This window comes from Perca fluviatilis, chromosome 9, assembly GCF_010015445.1.
Source record: "Perca fluviatilis chromosome 9, GENO_Pfluv_1.0, whole genome shotgun sequence".
NCBI classification, from domain to species: Eukaryota; Metazoa; Chordata; class Actinopteri; order Perciformes; family Percidae; genus Perca; species Perca fluviatilis.
This window is the reverse complement of record NC_053120.1, coordinates 31,081,088-31,101,947: the sequence shown is the minus strand read 5'-3', so window position 1 is coordinate 31,101,947 and position 20,860 is coordinate 31,081,088. Positions and strand designations below refer to the sequence as shown.

General features: G+C 48.5%; 1 protein-coding gene across 1 annotated transcript in view; it reads right to left on the bottom strand.

Annotated features, from left to right (window-relative positions):
* slc1a7b (solute carrier family 1 member 7b) overlaps positions 1 to 6,067 on the bottom strand; it is a 206,947-nt gene extending 200,880 nt beyond the window's left edge. Inside the window, exon 1 of the mRNA XM_039812363.1 lies at positions 5,726 to 6,067. Within this exon, the coding sequence (XP_039668297.1) occupies positions 5,726 to 5,866 (141 nt within the window). The 5' untranslated portion in view covers positions 5,867 to 6,067. The remainder of the gene's footprint in view (positions 1 to 5,725) is intronic.
* Between the last annotated feature and the right edge of the window lie 14,793 nt (positions 6,068 to 20,860).

Sequence of the window (20,860 nt, the reverse complement as noted above, 5' to 3'; positions counted from 1 at the left end):
ATATCAGCTTAAACGGCACTGAAACAAATCACAAATAAATTTGATCTCAGGCAGTTAGGGAAGGGACCGACAAGGATAACTCCATCATCCAGAACACAAATTGATTTAATTTCCAACAACAAACCAGAGTAATTAAATCCTTCATCATGATCACAGGTCTGTCAGATCATAATCTAAGCCTCTTAATCTTCCCTCATACTCTGCGCACGTCAGGGGTGCCGGCGGCTCCCAGTCGATGCAGACACGTATTTCCGTAACTGTTGGATATTGCACGCAACATTTAAAATGAATTCCCTCCATATAGTTCATAACGTTAGAAATGATATATTTCTAATTGTGCACCACCTTCTGTGTCGTTGCGCTAGAGAACACTATTTATACGTCATATTGCTGTATCATGTTTAAACCACATCATGTAAATTTCAGCTAAATCAATGGATTTTGTCAGGTCATACTTCCTGTTGCAAGTAGGTGGCGCTATGACTAAAAATCATTACTGACTTAAAGATTCCCTAAGGCCTATTCTTTAACTAAACATAACAAATTTGAACCGGATTAGACAATGTACACTGGAGTAACAAACAACTACCTGTTTTGCGGTGTTATATGGTAATTTGACACCTAGCCATGCCACTGTTGGAGGCAAGTGCAAAAGCTTTGCATTTTAGCTTTGTCAAGGTCTTTAGGCCTGCAAATGGTCAAAGTCATCCATAATTTGCACATTAACATTAATGTAGCTGACACGCTGTTGGGTTTAGGGTATAGCTTCAGGAGACTTTTTTGTAAGTTTGGACAAGATACATATGCATACCATCTCATACGTCTCGGTGAAACGCACTGCAGGGGCTACTTCTTTAAAAAAAATTGTAGGTGGCGCTATTGAGCCAATTTACCATAATCAAGCGTGAGACCCATGTGGATCACTTCAAGCCTGGACTAACATCATGTATGGAAGATTTTAGGGCAGCTCAGACAATGTATGTTCAAGTTACAACAGCTTTTTGTTTCGTGACGCCCTTCAACAAAAACTCACACTGTTCTAAATGAAGCATCATTAAGGTCTTAAGGCTTTCCTGAACACATTTGAGGTGGATCTGGTAGACACATTAGGTATATGACATCAAAGTGTGTACTGTGACTTCCTGTTGCCATTAGGGGGCACTATGATTATATCTCAATATTGACATGTACTGTAGATGTCTTCAGGCCAGGACTGTTATACAGCCTGAGCAGTTTGGACCAGATTGGACAATGTACAGTCTAGTTACTGACCCCTTCCTGTTTCATGGCGAAGCCTGAAAAATCAAAGCCATGCCCTACCCACAAATTTTGGCGTGTACTAAAAAGCTTCGAAATTTGTCTTTGCCAAGGTCACACTCACCGATTTTGAAGTCAAACGGGTTAAATCTCTTGGAAGAGTTTGTTAAAGTACAAACCCTGAAAATGTACAAAATCATCCATAATTTATATGTATAGCGGACCTCCTGTTGGGTTTAGGGGGTGGCTCCAATAAGCTTTTTTGTAAGTCTGGACATGATACATATGCCTACCAAATGTCATGTCTCTACATGAAAGTTAAAGGAGGGGGCTTTAACTTTGAAAACTGATAGGGGCGCTATCGAACCAATTTGCCATGCCCCATGAAAAAAGTGTGGGCAAATTGGACAATGTACACTCGAGTTACAAACAACTTTTTGGCAGCGTTATATGGTAATTTGACACATGCAGGGGCTACTTCTTTGAAATTTCTTAGGAGGCGCTATTGCTAATGTTTTTCATGCACTAAAATGCTTCGCAATTTAGCTCGCCAAGGTCAAATCATTTTCAAAACAAGGGAACTTCTTGTTGGGTTTAGGGGGTGGGTCCAAGAGGCTTTTTTGTATGTCTGGATAAGCTACATATGCCAAATAAATTGCATGCCTCTACGTCAAAGTTGACCAATTTTGAAGTCAATCAGGTTAAATCTGTAGGAGGAGTTTGCTAAAGTACAACCTCTGAAAATGGTCCAAATCGTCCATCATTTGAACATTAATTTCAATATAGTGGACTGTCTGTTGGGTTTAGGCAGTGGCTCCAAGAGACTTTTTTAATGCTCAAGCCCGAGACCCATATCAGATCGCAATTTTCACCAGGTCTGACATGCGTATACATTTTCATATGTTTTTGAGTAGCCCAAGCACCTAATTTCTCTGCTCAAATGCATAGAATAAAAATAATTAGAAGAAAGAAGAAAAAACATTTAAAGAGCAATAGTGCCTTCGCCAACCGACGTCGGTGCTTTGGCTCTAATAATAGAAAGAAGAAGAAAAGAAGAAGAAGAAGAAGAAGAAGAAGAAGAAGAAGAAGAAGAAACATTTGAATTTCAATAGGGCTTTCGCCTGCCAACAATGTCGGTGCATGGGCCCTAATAATAGAAAGAAGAAGAAGAAACATTTGAATTTCAATAGGGCCTCCGCCTACTGACGTTGTCGGTGCTCAGGCCCGAATTAAATAACCTGAGTAAAACAAACCAAAGCTAGGCTGTTTCTTAACTTTTTTTCACCATCTGGCCGGAACCATCACGAAATTCAATCTAGGCCTTCCTGATTTGAAACTAGAGTTGAATCAGTCACAACAAAAACAAAGGCCAAGTTGGCAACAACAGTTCTGTCCATTTACAGTACATTGTGTCCCAGTTTTCTCTGACTGTCTTTTAATTTCTTTAATTTAAAGTGGCTATTTGTAACTTTCAGTTTGTGTTGATTCTAGCAGCCCCTTTGGACAAAAGCGGTAGTGTTTTTAACACATGCTGTCGTAAAGAATTTACAATAAAATAAGTTACAGATGCATCATTGCATTGCAAGTGTTGCATACAGTAGGTAACTAAGCCTACTTTGGATGTATCATGAAATAAACCGGGTAACGTTATCCCTGTCACTGTGTCACAAGCCAAAGCATTAAGAGGTTGTTGTAGCAACCAATGTAATAATAACTTTAAATTATTATTAAACCCAAGAACGCTTTACACAACTACAGGGGGACAAGGGAAAAGAAAATAGTAGGCCAACACAAACAGGGACAAAAAGGAATAAAATATCCGTGCTAAATGGAAGTTGGACGTTAATGTCAGCTATGGACGTACAACCACATCGCGCAATCTAAAGTTATTTAATGAATGAAATGGAAATCTTACATACCTGAAGGCCAATTCGTGGTCGGTTTTGAATAATTTACAATCTCGTAATTGTCTCCATCTGTTGAAAGCCCGACCGAGCTGTGACTCTGGTTTTCACACATCGTGTTTCACTTTCCTGTTTAGTTTTTAGTTGTTGTTCATTTAATTTCCTATTTTTCCTGTGATGGCCCTGCCCCAGTATTAGCCATAACTACAGCAGATTATTTCTAAAATAAAATAAAAATATGATTAGGCCTATATAAAGAAATCTCCTGCCACCCATTGCCTGGCTGGATACACTAACACAGGCTTTACTGGTGTTACAATGAAGACTGTGACCCATCAGAATGTGTGCTCTGTAGCATCGTCTAACTGCTGACAACATTTTGTGACTTTGCGGGTAAAATCAGACCCTGGCAGAGGCATTAATAAAAACTATATAAAAAAAGTTAGTCTCGTTTGCTGTTGCAGGTCATTTGTGATCATCAGATAAAAAATTACAAACTTTCAGAAACATTCAAAAATTACATTATGTAACATAGTTACTTTCAATGTAGTAACACAATGTTTTTCTCTGAAGGAGAAGTACACAGTAAGTCAGTAGTATATGGTTGAGTTGCATATTAAGTGCTTGGAGGGCCTTCTGTGTTATTTTGTTTCTGTGACTCTTCATGGTTTTCCAATCGTTTTCTGAAATGTCCTCTGTGTTTCAAGTTTGGTTATCAATTTTTTTCTCTACAGCCAGATGCAAGCCAGTTATATATGAATGAAATCAAGCCCCTCCCATTGCAATTGTTTGTGATAATTTCTTCAAAAGGATGAGAGTGCAGGAACCCAGACGGATTGGTTTTGCATAGAAGAAATTAAATTCCTCACTTGCAGATGTTTAAAAAAAAAAGCTTTCTTGGAATGCCATCTTTTAGAGAAATAAAGGTCATTAGAGTCCCTTTTTATTCAAAGAGGTTACCTATTTACTTATTCCTTTCTAGAATCCTGATCCACCTTGCATGATTAAAATGAAACATTGCCCCAGACTGGACTGAATTGTGACAAGGAGTCCAATATGTTCATATATTATTTTACCTCATACCATTAGAATTATTGGGTGATCAGTATTTAAGTACTTTAGCTTGGCTGAACACAGGCACAATCTCTATCTCCAGAAGACAAAAAGAACCTTATAGGTAATTGTGCCACTAAATGGTACCAATACTACAATAGATATATATACTGCAATAATACTTATAATATTAATATCACCATATTACCATTACCCAGATATACTTATGGTTAGCATCAAGCCATTACCTAGTTATTACTTTGGTAATTACATGTTAATACATCTTTTACCTGAACTTGGTTCGGACGCTGCTCTGGGCTTAAAATAAACCAATGTCCAGTGCGCTGTGTAACTTTGGATTCAGCGATCCATTCATTCACAGTTCTGTAAACACATGCTTTTTTTTTTACGAAACGGAGAAGAGAGTAAAGTTCTCGCATTACCGGTTTATTAAACTACTTAAACAGTGCCATAAAGTACATTATCAATATTATTAGATGGGTTAAAATGTCTCACAGTTTCACATGCACTTTTTGATTTATACCCTCCTGTTTTTACCTCTTAGGAGTTTCTCCTAATATCAGCAATTGATTTTTAATTTAAAGTACAGGATTACGGCTGCCAGCACTACTGCGCACCTTAATGTTTTGAATATGAATGGCCAAATGATGATGCATTGCTTTATTTGTTTTTTTCTTTCACAGAACCTAAAAACAAATTACATTGAAGGAAAAACTAAAATACATGTGAGGGTGTGGTAGAAACCTGTAACGGCTTGTATAAAAACCACAACCAAAGTACATCCACTAATGGACGTTCAAAATCAAACACATACATACATTATCTCCTTTCCTTTCATCAAGGATGATGGATATACTATGATAAAGAAGATGATAAAAGAAGCATTTAATCACCTTTCCTTATCACTTAGACAATTCAAATGGCTCTAATCATGGCAGCAACCTAACTACTTCTGGGTCATTTAACTCTGTCAGGAAGCAAAACTGACTCTTCGCCTTATACTCTAACTCAAAGACTTTGAGATTTGACTTGGACTCTAGCTCAGAGACTTGTGAGCATCTCCGCAACTTGGATCTTATTGTTCTAGTTTTGGCCCCATTTCTATCTTTTACTTAGCAAAGTAATTGCTGTGATCTGGTTAAAAACAGTGACAAAAAAACTGGTGTAAAAATTGGCACTTGAGTGTGCTTTTTCCACAGACTTGAAAAATGTTGACCTATGCTTAAAGTTTTTATAAAATAACCTTGTTTACCACTGTGTGACACTATAATTTAAAACTTAAAACTCTCCTCTTTTATAAAGCTTATAGTTAGGGAGTAAGGAGTTTCAGTATTCGCCTAGGGAGGGTGGAGGGTGTATAGCTTCAATAAAGCAAGAGAATGCATCTGGTTAAGCACTTAGTGTAATGCTCCACAGGTATTAGAGGCACAAGGGAAAATAATTCTGTATGAATGACATCACACTGGGTCAATAGAAGGAGACAGACTAACCTGCTCAGTGAGGCGCCGTGTCCTCAGGAAGAATCCCAAAAGACATCCGATGACCACAGCCAGCACCGACATGATGAGGAGCCCATTTTGTTTGCAGACATTCTTCACCCTTACCCACACTGCGTCCAAAGCCACGGCCATCGTGAGTCAGCTGTCCTGTGTCTTATCAGCAAACCATAAATGTACCTAACCCAAAGCCTAAAATCCAGGTGTGATGTTAAAAACACAAGCAAAAAAGAGCAGATGAAAATAACCTCCAGGACTGGGTGAGATGCTATGTGAGATATCCAATCCCCTGTGATGCTTTAAAGCGGATTTGGGCTCAGCATCCCTCTCGTTCTCTCGCTGTAGCAATCTGCACTAAGCTACGAAGATCCTCTCACTTTCCAGGCATCCCCTCCCACCCTGCTCCACCCATGCGGCCCTGTGTGAGCTGACCCAACGCCAGGGGGGCGGAACATCTGGCAACCATGTCCCGGGGGGTTAACATCACCAGTTGTGTTAGTACACTACTGTATTAAACAGGTCTGAGGCTGGATTAAAGATCCATGAACAAATTGACAAAGGTTAGAGTGGAGCCACCTCACAGGCCTTCAATGTCTAAAAAAGTAAAATCCAGGACATAATGGTTAATTAACTAATCGATAAATCAGCAGAGCACTTTGTTCATCATTTGCTGCATTCTACAGCCATATGACATCCAACTAGATGTAATAATCTTACTAATGCTAAGGTGTCATTGTCATTGTTTGTTTACTTGGATTCACATCTTTACAAATGTTTATGACTGTGGTTGTTTTAGCAGCAAGTAGCCTAAAGCTAACGTTATCTGTCTAAAACTCCTTAAATCCTCTCAGTGCTGTAATTACTGTGATCAAACTGGTCTTATAACTTTTATGACATTTTATGACAAGTCCAAATGGTTCCACTTTACTTGAGGTCAAGGGAATTATTCATTTTATTTTTTATTTATTTAACCAGGAAATAATGCCATTGAGATCCAGAATCTCTTTTACAAGGGATTCTGGCCAAGGCAGCAGCATCAAAGTCTCAACATATAGTAACAAACAGCAAACAACAGAATTAATACAAAACAGAAAAATTACATTAAACACTAAGAAAATCTGAATTCTGTAACAGGACGTGCATTCAATATTTAGAAAGTCCTTTATCCTATTTTATAAAATCTTCCATGCTAATAAAATAATCTAGATTAAGGTGACTTTATAGCTCACACCAAGACAAAAACTTTCACCAAACACAGTACGGGTTCGAGGAATGACGTACATCATTAGTCCATGGGACCGAAGGGTGCAGCTACCGATAGCTTTAGAGCTTTGAGTTTGATAATTAGACCTGCTATTAGGCTAAATAGTTATGATTATGAAGTTAAGTTTTGTTGTAAATATATGTTTATTATTCATAGCAGAATATTACTATATGTATTAAAATGTTTGGAAAGGATCTTTAAGTTTTCATTACTAGCATGGCAGATTTAACTTTCAGTGAAAGTTATTGAAATTATTAAATTAGCTAAAGCTAACCAGCAACAGTTTGTTGGAAACACTGTCTCCATCAGTTTCCAGCTGACTGATATTAAATATGTCCACAATGTGTTATGGTTTTGGTCTTGTCTTATTTTGGTAGTCTGTTTTCTGTGTTGTCTTTTGCTCAGTTTCCTGTTTTATTTTGAAGTCTCTGGTTTTCTGTCTTGTCTTGTTCGATCTACTTCCTGTCTTGTGTTTCCCTCCTTTTTTGATTGCTTTGCCCAGCCTAATGTGTTTCACCTGTTTTCCAGCCCTTGTGTCACCTGTCTTGTGTTTTCTCGTTAGTCTGTGTATTTAGTCTGTGTGTTTCCCCTTGTCCTTTGTCAGGTCATTTTGTGTGTTTGTTTGTTTGTACCCTACCGTGTTCAGTCCGGTCTCCTCGTCTGTGAGTTTTTGTCTTTCGTTTCTGTTACTGGAATTTTGGACTCCTTTTTTGTTGTTTGGACTCCTGCCTTTAATAAATCCTCCACTGCAAACGTCCTCCTGCCTGCCTGCCTGCTCTCTCCGCATTTTGGGTCCGCCATTCCCTACTCCTCCCTGCTACACCTGACATAATGACCTGACCATCATGGACCCAGCGGAGAAACTTCTTTTCACCAAGAAGGTGTTGGAATTTGGCTGGACTGTGCAGTGTTTGCTCTGCTCTGAGCTAGACCGGCACCCTCCTCTCCTGGAGAAGCTCGCCATTCAGCGACAGTGGTTGGCAGAGAGGCCTTGGGTGAGTCACTTTGTTCCCCAGCTGGAGGAATTCAAGCTCGTGCTAGAGCGTTTTCTACAAGCCACCCCCAGGGACTCACCCACCACCAGCCTGCCTCCTCCCCAGTCGGCCAACACCGTAGCCGTCGGTGTGTGCTTTGTCAGCCCGCCTGCCACTTTGCCAGCTTCCCCAGAACTCTTGGGAGACTGCTCAGACGCTACCCGGTCAGCGTATGCCCCCAACCACCAGCAGTCCTATGACGGAACCCGCCTGGCCGTCTTCACGGGGACCCGTGGAGGCCGTGGACGGAGGAAGGGACGTCATGGCTCTCAGCGCCATGTCCCCAATCACGCCTGCAGCCACGCCTGCAGCCACGCCTGCAGCCCAGTCGCCCGACGCCAAGCCTGCAGCCCAGTCGCCCGACGCCAAGCCTGCAGCCCGGTCGCCCGACGCCACGCCTGCAGCCCAGTCGCCCGACGCCAAGCCTGCAGCCCAGTCGCCCGACGCCAAGCCTGCAGCCCGGTCGCCCGACGCCATGCCTGCAGCCCGGTCGCCCGATGCCCAGTCGCCCGACGCCACGCCTGCAGCCCGGTCGCCCGATGCCCAGTCGCCCGACGCCACGCCTGCAGCCGCCCAGATCGGCCGCTGACGTGCAGCCGCCGCCCTGCTTCGCCGCTGACGTGCAGCCACCGCCCTGCTTCGCCGCTGACGTGCAGCCGCCCGGGGTCGCCGCTGACGTGCGGCACTCCTGACCCTGAGCTGACGTGCAGCTCTCTGGACTCTGGGCTGACGTGCAGCTCTCCTGACTCTGAGCTGACGTGCAGCTCTTCTGACTCTGAGCTGACGTGCAGCTCTCCTGACTCGGAGCTGACGTGCAGCTCTCCTGACTCTGAGCTGACGTGCAGCTCTCCTGACCCTGGGCTGGCGTGCAGCTCTCCTGACCCTGGGCTGGCGTGCACCTCTCCTGCCCTCGGGCTGACGGGCGGCCTCTCCCCAGCCTCCCGGCCTGCTAGCGGCCTCTCCCCAGCCTCCCGGCCTGCTAGCGGCCTCTCCCCAGCCTCCTGGCCTGCTAGCGGCCTCTTCCCAGACTCCCGGCCTGCTAGCGGCCTCTTTGACTCTCAGCTAGCTAGCCACCTTCCTGATTCCCCGCCAGTTAGTGATCTCTCTGAGCCTCAGCTAGCTAGCAACTTCCCTGAAGCTGCAGGCGTGGCGTCGGGCGACCGGGCTGCAGACTTGGCGTCGGGCGACTGGGCTGCAGGCTTGGCGTCGGGCGACTGGGCTGCAGGCGTGGCGTCGGGCGACCGGGCTGCAGGCTTGGCGTCGGGCGACTGGGCTGCAGGCTTGGCGTCGGGCGACTGGGCTGCAGGCGTGGCTGCAGCGTGTGTGGCGGCGACTGGGCGCTCCGGGCGGGCGGCGTGGCGTCGAGCTGGGCTGCAGGCGTGGCGTCGAGGCGACTGGGCGTGGAGGCGACCGGGCTGCAGGCTTGGCGTCGGGCGACTGGGCTGCAGGCGTGGCGTCGGCGACCGGGCTGCAGGCTTGGCGTCGGGCGACTGGGCTGCAGGCGTGGCGTCGGGCGACTGGGCATCAGGCGACTGGGCTGCAGGCTTGGCGTCGGGCGACTGGGCTGCAGGCGTAGCTGCAGGCGTGGCTGCAGGCATGGTGTCGGGCGACTGGGCATCGGGCGACCGGGCTGCTGCGCGTTGGCGTCGGCGACTGGGCATCGGGCGACCGGGCTGCAGGTGGCGTCGGGCGACTGGGCTGCAGGCTTGGCGTCGGGCGACTGGGCTGCAGGCGTGGCTGGCGGGGCGTGGGCGACTGGGCTGCAGGCGTCGCGGCGACTGGGCTGCAGGCGTAGCTGCAGGCGTGGCTGCAGGCATGGTGTCGGGCGACTGGGCATCGGGCGCCGGGCTGCAGGTGTGGCGTCGGGCGACTGGGCTGCAGGCTTGGCGTCGGGCGACTGGGCTGCAGGCGTGGCTGCAGGCGTGGCGTCGGGCGACTGGGCGTCGGGCGACCGGGCTGCAGGCGTGGCGTCGGGCGACTGGGCTGCAGGCTTGGCGTCGGGCGACTGGGCGTCGGGCGACCGGGCTGCAGGCTTGGCGTCGGGCGACTGGGCTGCAGGCGTGGCGTCGGGCGACTGGGCATCGGGCGCCCGGGCTGCAGGTGTGGCGTCGGGGCCTGGGCTGCGGCTTGGCGTCGGGCGACAAGGGCTGCAGGCGTGGCTGCAGGCGTGGCGTCGGGCGACTGGGCGTCGGGCGACCGGGCTGCAGGCGTGGGGTCGGGCGACTGGACTGCCGGCGTGGCTGAGGGCACACAGGTCGGCTCAGGCTCAGGTCCACTGTGAGGCTGATTGGGGACATGGCGCTGAGAGCCACGACGTCCTAGCAGCCCTCTTGAATCTAGGCTAGCTAGCCGCCTCCCTGATCCCCAGCTGGCTAGCGGCCTCCCTAATTTCTCGCTAGCCAGCAGGCCCCTTGAATCCAGGCCAGCTAGCATCTCCCCTGAGTCCAGGCCAGCTAGCATCTCCCCTGAGTCCAGGCCAGCTAGCAACCACCCTGATTCCCCGCTAGCCAGCAGGCCCCCTGCCTCTAGGGTAGCTAACTGCCTCTCAGAGCCCCAGCTAGCTAGCAACCTCCCTGAGTCCCAGCTAGCTAGCAGTTCCCCGGAATCCAGGCTAGCTAGCAACCTCCCTGACTCCCCGCTAGCTAGCAGCTCCCCCGACTCACAGCTAGCTATCAGCTCCCCCGACTCGCAGCTAGCTATCAGCTCCCCCGACTCGCAGCTAGCTAGCAGCTCCCCCGACTCGCAGCTAGCTAGCAGCTCCCCCGACTCGCAGCTAGCTAGCAGCTCCCCTGACTCCCATCTAGCTCGCAGCTCCCCTGACTCGCAGCGAGCTAGCAGCTCCCCTGACTCCCAGCGAGCTAGCAGCTCCCCAGGATTCCAGCTAGCTGGCAGCCCCTTTAGTGTCCTTGTGCGCTCTAGTGTCCTTAGTGTCCCTGAGCTCTCTAGTGTCCCAGAGCCACCCAGTGTTCCAGCGCTGTCCAGCGCCCCAGATCCCCGGCTGGCCAGCAGCCCTCCTGTTCCTCGGCGGGCTGGCTGCCCCCCTGAATCCCTCTGAGACTTTGCTGGCCTCCGGTGCCCCGGAGACCGCCTCTGGGACCATCCCTGTCACTGTCCCTGTCTTCATCCCTGTCACTGTCCCTGTCTTCATCCCTGTCACTGTCCCTGTCTTCATCCCTGTTACTGTCCCTGTCTTCGTCACTGTCCCTGTCTCCGTCCCTGTCACTGTCTCTGTCTCCATCCCTGTCACCATGCCCATCCTTGTCCCCGTCACCGTGCCCATCCTCGTCCCTGTCACCGTGCCCGTCTCTGTCCCTTTCACTATCCGTGTCCGTCTGTGTCTGTGTCTGTCCCGTCTGTGTCCGTCCCGTCTGAGTCTGTCCTGTCCGAGCCTGTTCTGTCCATGTCTGTTTTGTCTGAGTCATTTCTGTCACAGTCTGCCCAGTTCTGCGTTCCCTCAGTCCCCAGTCCCAAAGCTCCCTGTCCCTAGTGGTCTCTCTCTGTCTCCCCCTGTCCCTAGTGTTCCCTCTGTGCCCCCGGGTCCCTCTGTTTCCTGTGCCCCGGGACTCTCTGTTCCCTGTGCCCCCGGGCCCCTCTGTTCCCAGGGCCCCTCTGTTCCCTGTGCCCCGGGGCTCTCTGTTCCTGGTGCCCCGGTGACTGTTTCCCGCCTGTGGACCCTCCTCCGGACTCCCTCGCCCTACGTGGGTTGTTTTTTGTGTGTTTGGGTCGTCCCTCCTCCGGGCCCCCTCCGCCCTCCCTGGGTTGGTTTTTTGCTCCTTGGTTGGTTTGTTTTGTTGTTTTATGGACATCTGGGATCTGTCCCTTGGGGGGGGGGGTACTGTTATGGTTTTGGTCTTGTCTTATTTTGGTAGTCTGTTTTCTGTGTTGTCTTTTGCTCAGTTTCCTGTTTTATTTTGAAGTCTCTGGTTTTCTGTCTTGTCTTGTTCGATCTACTTCCTGTCTTGTGTTTCCCTCCTTTTTTGATTGCTTTGCCCATCCTAATGTGTTTCACCTGTTTTCCAGCCCTTGTGTCACCTGTCTTGTGTTTTCTCGTTAGTCTGTGTATTTAGTCTGTGTGTTTCCCCTTGTCCTTTGTCAGGTCGTTTTGTGTGTTTGTTTGTTTGTTTGTACCCTACCGTGTTCAGTCCGGTCTCCTCGTCTGTGAGTTTTTGTCTTTCGTTTCTGTTACTGGAATTTTGGACTCCTTTTTTGTTGTTTGGACTCCTGCCTTTAATAAATCCTCCACTGCAAACGTCCTCCTGCCTGCCTGCCTGCTCTCTCCGCATTTTGGGTCCGCCATTCCCTACTCCTCCCTGCTACACCTGACACAATGTATTGGTTAATTAGCTACTTTAGTACACATAGGCCATTTGACCTTTGCTTGTCTTTCTTTATCCCTACTGGCACATTCAATTTAACATTCAGCCATGTTAAATTCAGTCAAATGAGTAAATCTCAAACACTGAGGGCCCTATTTTAACGATCTGAAACGCAAGTATGAAACGCAAAACGGTTTATTATACCGGCGGGATAAATGACTCCTGCGCCCGACGCAAATCTAAAATGGGTTGGTCTGAAGTAGCTAGGTGTGGTTTGGGGGTAACGTGCAATAAACCAATCAGAGCGTCATCTCACATTCCCTTTAAGAGCAGGCGCGCTTGTTCCATGGCGGATTGCTATTATGACGGCGGATTTGCCTGGCGCACGCCAGCGGGAGCTGCCGATGCGAGATGCGGCAAAGTAATTGGCCGGGTGGCGATGTTGCTGCGGCCCCTCGGGCGCATCTCCTCAAGTCTGGAGAGGATTGCTGCAGCCATGGAGCGTAGGCCTCCAAACACACCACCTGCACCTGTTGTGCCCCTTCCTCTATCCCCCCACTCCATCTCCGTCCACCCGCTCCATCAGGAGCACATCGCGCATTACTCCCAGACCAGATCCTGCCGTAGTTCAACATCACGTCTCCTTAAGTCCTCTAATATTTCCTCATTTATGTCATCAACACATCCATGATTCATGGAAATGTTGTGTAAATCACAACAAGCCACAAAGAACCTGCGACTTTTTGAGGATTGTACTGTAAAGTGCCTCCTGACCTATCCAAACACCTGAAGCGCATTTTCAGTAATATTTTCCTTTGTAATTATGTATGGTTTGCAAAAATGGGAACTGCTGCATCCATTAAGATGAGATAAGTGTATTCGCGTTGTGCACACGCTACATTATGGCCAAGCATGCGCCCCTAAAATAGTATCTGAATAACGCGCTACTGACTTTAGACTAGCGCCACTGACTTTAGACCAGGTTTTTCCTGGTCAGTGGCGGTGGTGTTTTCTGAAACTGCAGAATAGCACCAAGTAACGTTTGCGCCGGAACACGCCTTCTCTTTTCGCTGAACCGCCCCCAGGAGCGCAAATACATTCCCTAATTTACCGACGTGCGTCTGTGGAGGGAAAAGTCCGCTGTGCGTCGGGTGCAAAATAGGAATGATACATGTGTCGGTGTACAAAGGCAATTGCGCTGAGTGCAAGATAGGACTGTAAGTATCTTTAACAAATTATTCGATACTCAGAAACATAATTGCTCGTAGAAATGTACAAATTAAATTTGAATAAGGTAAATTAACTTTTAACTGCGTCAAAATTATTTGACTCATTTTAATTTGTAGTTAGTGAAAGTTCAATCATTAATGATAGTTACGTATTGTAACTCCAGATTCTATGAGTATATGCATAGCCCCCAAGAGCTGTTGCTATTGGGTCTATCCCTCGCGCACAAGCAGTCATGAAGATTTTGGCATATTCGGGAAACCCCCGGACCCTCTCGTCCGGGGTTCCCCTGGGGAGAGTGACGTCACATATAACAGTGTACACGGACGAGTCTCTCACCGGCTGGGGGAGCATGTGCAAATCACAGGTTGTGGGAGGGAGATGGCCAGACTGTCATCCGACTGTAGAGAAGGAGTGATGATCAGCATGCGCCTCCTGTGCCGAATCAGTTTGAGGTGCAGGCGACCGAACCATCTCTGAATTTTTCTCATGTGGTGGAGACCCAGAGGAACCACCACGTGACCCGAAGACATCAAGCCCAGCAGACGGATCACTGACAGTGCCGACACTGTTGTGTGAGGCGTGATGCGTGACAGCAGAGAGCTTAGTGCATCCAGCCTTGGCGCTGACAGTTTGGCTCTCATAGTGAGTTTATGTCCATGCCCAGATAAACTATTGTCTGTGATGGGACAAGCAAGCTTTGGGCTTTTGGGGACAATAGAGATGGGGAAATATGCATCTCTCAGATCTACGGAGGTGAAAATACTCACAGGGATGTACACATTCCAACATGTGTCTGATATTCAGCATGTGGAATGGGTGCCTCATAATGCACCAGTTGAATTGAGACAGGTCCAAAATGGGTCTCAACCCGCCCGTCTTTTCCGGTGTGGAAAAAAAACGAGAGTAGAAAACGTTCTCTTGTCCTGGAGGGACGCGGGAAATAGCCTCCTTTTTGCCAGCAGCTCTGCCAGCTCTGACGTCAGAGCATCTATCTCCACCTGAGATGACACGGTTGTTATCAACACACCAGCAAAACTAGGTGGAGGGCTGGCAAACTGGGGCGTATAGCCGTTTGTGATAAGTTTTGACATCAATGCATTCATGGGTAGCAAGTTTTCCCACACTGCGCCCCCCTCCGAGAGCGGGTGCTCGCACATCCGTGTGTTGTCTGTTGCCATAGCAACAGAAAGCGCGCCACTATGCTGGGGATGCATGGCGGGGCAGTCATCAAGTCAGAGCTCTTCCCATTCCACTCGGACGGACGGGGGTGAGGAGTGACTGTCTAGCACCGCACATCTCAGTGGGCGCTCGCTCCCGCTGTTTACACAGTGCGGGAGTAACCGGGCTCCGCCTACGGCACCACATGTGTGCAAGGCATCAGAGACGTTATCTGAACTTGAGATAGCATCATAGTTTTTACCACGCCGGAAAGAACCGGGGGAGGGCAGGCAAATTGAAGCGTATAGTCGTTTGTATGCTTCTCCACACAGCACAGCGTCTCAAAAGGGGGCGCGGGCACATCTGTGTGTTGTCTGTTGCCATAGCAACAGAGAGCGCTGAGCCCTTCCCACATTGTGAGAAGCGAGTGCCCGGTCATTACAGCCCGTAACCAGGGCGTAACCGAGCTCTCCCCATCCGCTCAGATGGCTAGAGGGGGGGGGGGGGGCTTCTCCACACAGCACAGCGTCCCGAGAATGGGCACGCGCATGCCTGTTTGTCAGCTGTTTACATAACAGTGAGTATTGTGCCCTCCCGTCGCTGTGAAAAGCGGTAGTTCGATTCTCACAAACCATTCACTCAGCACTCTCACCACTCCGCGTAATCAGCTGGGAGGTGGAAAAAAACCGAGGAGGCTATAAACACACACTCTGATGGGTGTTTTCGCCTGTTAATTCTGGCACAGTGTGACTGGGCTTTGCCTGCATAGCCTACTGCACATGGGCATGGCGATCTGCCTGTCTGCGTGTGTGAGGGAAACGTGTGTCTCAGTAGCCGCAAGATGCTCAGACGAGACAAATGCGGACTGACTGAGAGGGAAAAACTGCTCTTTAGGGGAAAAGTGTGTGGCCCTTAAAGCGCCGTTATGTTTCCAACTCTAGCTGGAGTGAGGCACGCGCTCCCGGTGCCCGTCACTTTGACTGCCGCCGCCGTTTGCGAATCGGCCAGGCAGGGAACAGCCAAAGCTTAGCGGTCATGGTGGAGACAGCAGAGCAATGTGCGCCACTCACTGGTATGCACGGTCAGTGAAACGAGCATGGACCTGGTTCGGGGAGATAGCGGTGTGGGCTTCCGTCGGCCATCGGAGGCAGGATGGAGGCCAAGCTCTACCGCAGGACCGCCTTGAGCCCGGTGAGAACGGTGCATAGCGAGACATCGGACCCGCCTGTCTCCTGGGTTCAGGGAATGCTACTCAACATTCACACAGGTAGAGAACAAAACACTCAGCAGTGGGCAGGGAGCCGGCCGGCTGCGGAGGAGAAAAGCCGCTGGTGCGGTGCTCCCCTTCTGGAAACGGAGAAGAGGGAGAGCCGGCAAGAGAACCGTCTTCAGGGGGAATGAGTCAGTAGACTCGTGCCCACCAAAGAGGTCCCCTCCTGGGATGTCCGGATGTCGCCGCTGGTGGTATCCTTACCCGACTGTCCAAGTGTCCAACGAACCAAAAACAACCCAAGGAGGGCGAGAGTCCGGAGGAGGTAGAGAGTCCATGGGGTGGAAAAGTCACTGGAAACGGGGAACCGAGGGCACTAGAGACTGGGGGCCCTGGGCAATGGGGCACGGGGAACAGGGAGCACTGGGGCACAGGGAACAGAGAGGGCACTCAGGGAGTACAGAGGGCCAGAGAGGCCCGGGGAAAACAGAGGGCCAGAGAGGCCTGGGGGAAACAGAGGGCCACTAGAGACAGGGAACAGAGAGGGGCCACTCGGGATAGGGAGGCCCTGGGACAGGGAGGCCCCGGGACAGGGAACAGGGAGGCCCCAGGACATGGAGACCCCGGGACAGGGAACAGGGAGGCCCCAGGACAGGGACGCCTCGGCAACAGGGGGCTGCAGTGAAGGCGAAACCCTTCTGGGGGCCCGGCGACGACGGTAGAAGCCCTCAGGCGCCCGGCCTGGATATTGAGGGCTCTTGGACAGCCGTTGCCGAAGGCGAATCCCTTCTGGCGAATCCCTTCTGGCGAATCCCTTCTGGCGAATCCCTTCTGGCGGCCGGGCAGGACATCGAGGGCAGCGCCCCTCCGGGGGCCGAGCAGGCGACCTCAGGGTGGTCTCAGGGGTGCCAGAGACCGGCAAAGTCTCAGGGGGAATGGTTATAGCCAGTTCAGGGGGGCTGGACACCAGCTGGGATTCAGGGGGGCAGCAAGCCAGCTGGGTTTCAGTGGAGCTGCTAATCAGTCGGGGTTCAGTGGGGCTGCTAGTTAGCCGGTGTTCAGTGGGGCCGCTAGCCAGCTGGGGATCAGGAGAGCTGCTAGCCAGGCGGGGATCAGGAGAGCTGCTAGCCAGCCAGGGATCAGGAGAGCTGCTAGCCAGCCGGGGATCAAGAAGGCTGCTAGCCAGCCGGAGATCATGAGGGCTGCTAGCCATCCGGGGATCAGGAGGGCTGCTAGCCAGCCAGGGATCAGGAAGGCTGCTAGCCAGCCGGAGATAATGAGGGCTGCTAGCCATCCGGGGATCAGGAGGGCTGCTAGTCATCCGGGGATCAGGAGGGCTGCTAGCAAGCCAGGGATCAGGAAGGCTGCTAGCCAGCCGGAGATAATGAGGGCTGCTAGCCATCCGGGGATCAGGAGGGCTGCTAGCCAGCCGCTGATCTGGGGGGCTGCTAGCCAGCCAGGGATCTAGGACACAGGACAACCTGGGAACACTAGGAAACTCGGGAACGCTAGGAAACTCGGGAACGCTAGGAAACTCAGGGACACTAGGAAACTCTGGGACACTAGGAAACTCGAGGACACTGGGAAACTCGGGGACACTAGAAAACTCGGGGACACTAGAAAACTCAGGGACACTGGGCAGTGCTGGAACACTGGGGAGCTCGGGGACACTGGGCAGTTCTGGGACACTAGGGAGCTCGGGGACACTAGGGAGCTCGGGAACACTAAGAAGCTCGGGGACACTAGGAAGCTCAGGAAAGCTGCGCAGTGCGGGGACACTGGGCAGCTCGGGGACACTGGAGAGCCAGGGGACACTAGGAAGCTCGGGGACACTAGAGAGCTCGGGGACACTAGAGAGCTCCGGAACACTAGAGAGCTCAAGGACACTAGAAAACTCGGGGACACTAGAGAGCTCGGGGACACTAGAGAGCTGCTCTGGGACACTAGGGAGGCTGCTAACTAGCCAGGGCTCAGAGAGGCTGCTAGCTAGCCGGGACTCGGGGAGGTTTCTAGCTAGCCAGGGCTCAGAGACAGGGTAATCAACAAAGGCGGGAAAACACTAAAACTAGACATGTCAATACAGAGAAAAGACTATCAAAATAAAACAGGAAACAGAACATGAACAGGGAAATGCACAACAGGGAACAGAAAAATACAGAATCAATATACAGAAACAGGAAACATACAGAAAACTACAAACAGGCAACAGAAATGGAACAAAAGACAAAGCAAAATACTGAAACCATAACAGCCTCTGCACTCAATTGGATAGAGCAACGGAGACAGACTTCACAGAAGCTGCAAGTCAAAGGCAGGCTTTGACAGAGCAAAGGCAGAGGTAGCAGTTTCCGTGTCGTGCGGACGGGTGTGGCAATGTGTATACGTATATGTATAATGTATATGTGATTGCGGTTCTCTGTTCCTCTTTTAAAATTAATGTGCTGTCGATATCTTCTATAACAGATTGAACTACAATCTACACATCTCAATTCTCCAGCGGCAGCCATCTTTGTTGTAAATGAATTCAACCTTAGTGCTCTTTGGTGACGTGGTTGATTACGTTACTGTTAATCATCTGTCCATCATCGTATAAAGTCTGCCTTGACAATTTGATGGGTCCAAACAGCTCTGGTTCGAGCATAGTTGCTCCACAACGGATCAAGTCCAGACCGAACTTCCCGACCTCAAATGTTGTGGGCAGTACATTCGGCTGGCATCCAGGCTATCCAGAAAGTACAGCTGTGTCCAATGATGATAAACCACTGTATCCAATGACAATCTGTATTTAAAGCATCACCTTCCTCTGCTGCGTGGTAGGGAAGTGGTGTGCATGACAGCTTTACTGGTCAAATGGGTTTCATTCAGTAATGTATGTATTAATGCCTTTTTGAGAATAGCCAGGGGATTAGCAGAAATGCATTTGACTGGACTTTCATATGTGCAGTTGCTGTCAGTTTATAGAGTCCTGGCTTGTTGACACAGCTGTCATCCACTTTTAGTCAGTGGCAGAATACAGTTTTGGATTTTAGATTAAATTCAAAGTGGGGTTTTTCCCAACTCTCAGTCACTCTGTTTTTGCATTCTAACAGGCCAAGGACATTAATTTCAGTCAATATTTGTGCCTCTGCTGCTATAATTATTATAGTTAGGTATTATTGTAGTTGCTGTGCACCTCCCTCCCTCCCCTCTTTCTTCTCTCTTTCTTTCCCTCCCCCTTTCTATCATGCCCCCAATAGATCAAGGCAGATGGCCGTCCACCTAGAGCTACGTAGATTCTGTTTCTGTCTGGTTTTTACTTGCCACAAATGCAACCTCTGTATTTCTGTGTCAATTGTTGGGTCTCTGTATAGAGCAGTGTTTCTCAAATGGGGGTACACGTACCCCTAGGGGTTCTTTGGAGTACTGCAGTTGGTATGTGAGATTTTTGCAAAATGCTAATTTAACAATATGTCATCATAATAATTGTTAAAATAATTATACTATAATAATGAATGAATTAGGGGATATATTCTAAACATTTGAAATGCAGGATTTAAATGTTTTTCAGTTACAAGGTTTTTGTTTAGTAAATCTATTGCTGTCTTTGTATAGACTTTTTTCACGCTGTTCAGGGGGTACTTGGTTTTAAAAAATCGGTAACTTTCTATTTATTATAAACACTTAATATTATTTAATTAATATTAAAATTAATATTTTGTCTTTCAATTCAATTTAACATTATTTTTATGTTTGAGTTTTAAATTTATTTTTATTTTTCAAGTAATCATTTTTTCATTAAAAATACTGTTAAATTTAAATATTGGTCATTAAAAGCTCAACTAAGAAATATCCATTTTGACAAATGGACAATTTCAAGGTTACACACAGGCCAGTGCATGCGCATTAAACAAACTCGACCAGATGAACCACTCTTAAAGCTTACGGTCAGTGGATCACTTTCCTACACCAGAAAGAAACAGGTTGCATAGCGGATAAACTCTAGTAAGTGAAACAAGTATTTCATTATGATGCTGTGTTTAGTATCCTGTTAATTCCCCGGAAAATATTGAGCATTAAAGACTTAATTTCCTGCATTCTGGTGAATTTTCATGCACCTATTTCTAACTTTTTCTGCATCAATTCATGCTGGAAATGTCTTTATTTATGTAAAAGGAAAACACAAGGGACAATTGAAAATATATAAACATACTGGAATATAATTAAGTAAGGCTCTAAGGCATTCTGTATTTTTCAAATATTTATTCTCCTGTAGATTAACTTTTCTCATTTAATGTTATCTCTGCTGAGTCAAGACAAATAGGCCTAGGCATGGTTTACTCCTCCCTCATCTTTTGCATAATTTTTTGATGAAGTAACCTCTTTAAATGTGCATGTGGCACTTATTCACATGAATGATACATTAATTAATTTTAATTCATTAATGGACTGTAATAGCTCAGATGTGTTTCAGCAAGATTTCTGCTCATGTTCAGAATGTAACTCATGCCATCCTATTTTGAGAAAAAGAGTAATATTTCAAGAAAAAATTCACGTGCCCTATTGTCTGCTGTGCTCTGCTCATATGACAATATCTCATCCACACCGTCTGACAGACACAGAGATCCCCGCTAGGGTCTGTGGATGAGACAAAGTTTAGGGAAGCAGCTGAACGCTGCCCTACATCGTAGGTGGAAAACCGAAACTACGACAAAAGCACGGATGCAGCACGATATGTCTGCAGCAGACGTAGCTGCTACACTGACTGCGGAAGCTGCGCTGCTCATCTCTATTTTTACAGAGAGTGGACACAAAGCGACGGACAGGTCTCCTTCAGAGCAAAATAATGATAAGAAGAGTGGGCAGTGGGCGACTTTGGAGGTGGGCTTTAGGCTGCCCACCCAATCAGAAGTTAGAAATGGTACTGGTATTTTCTGAGCT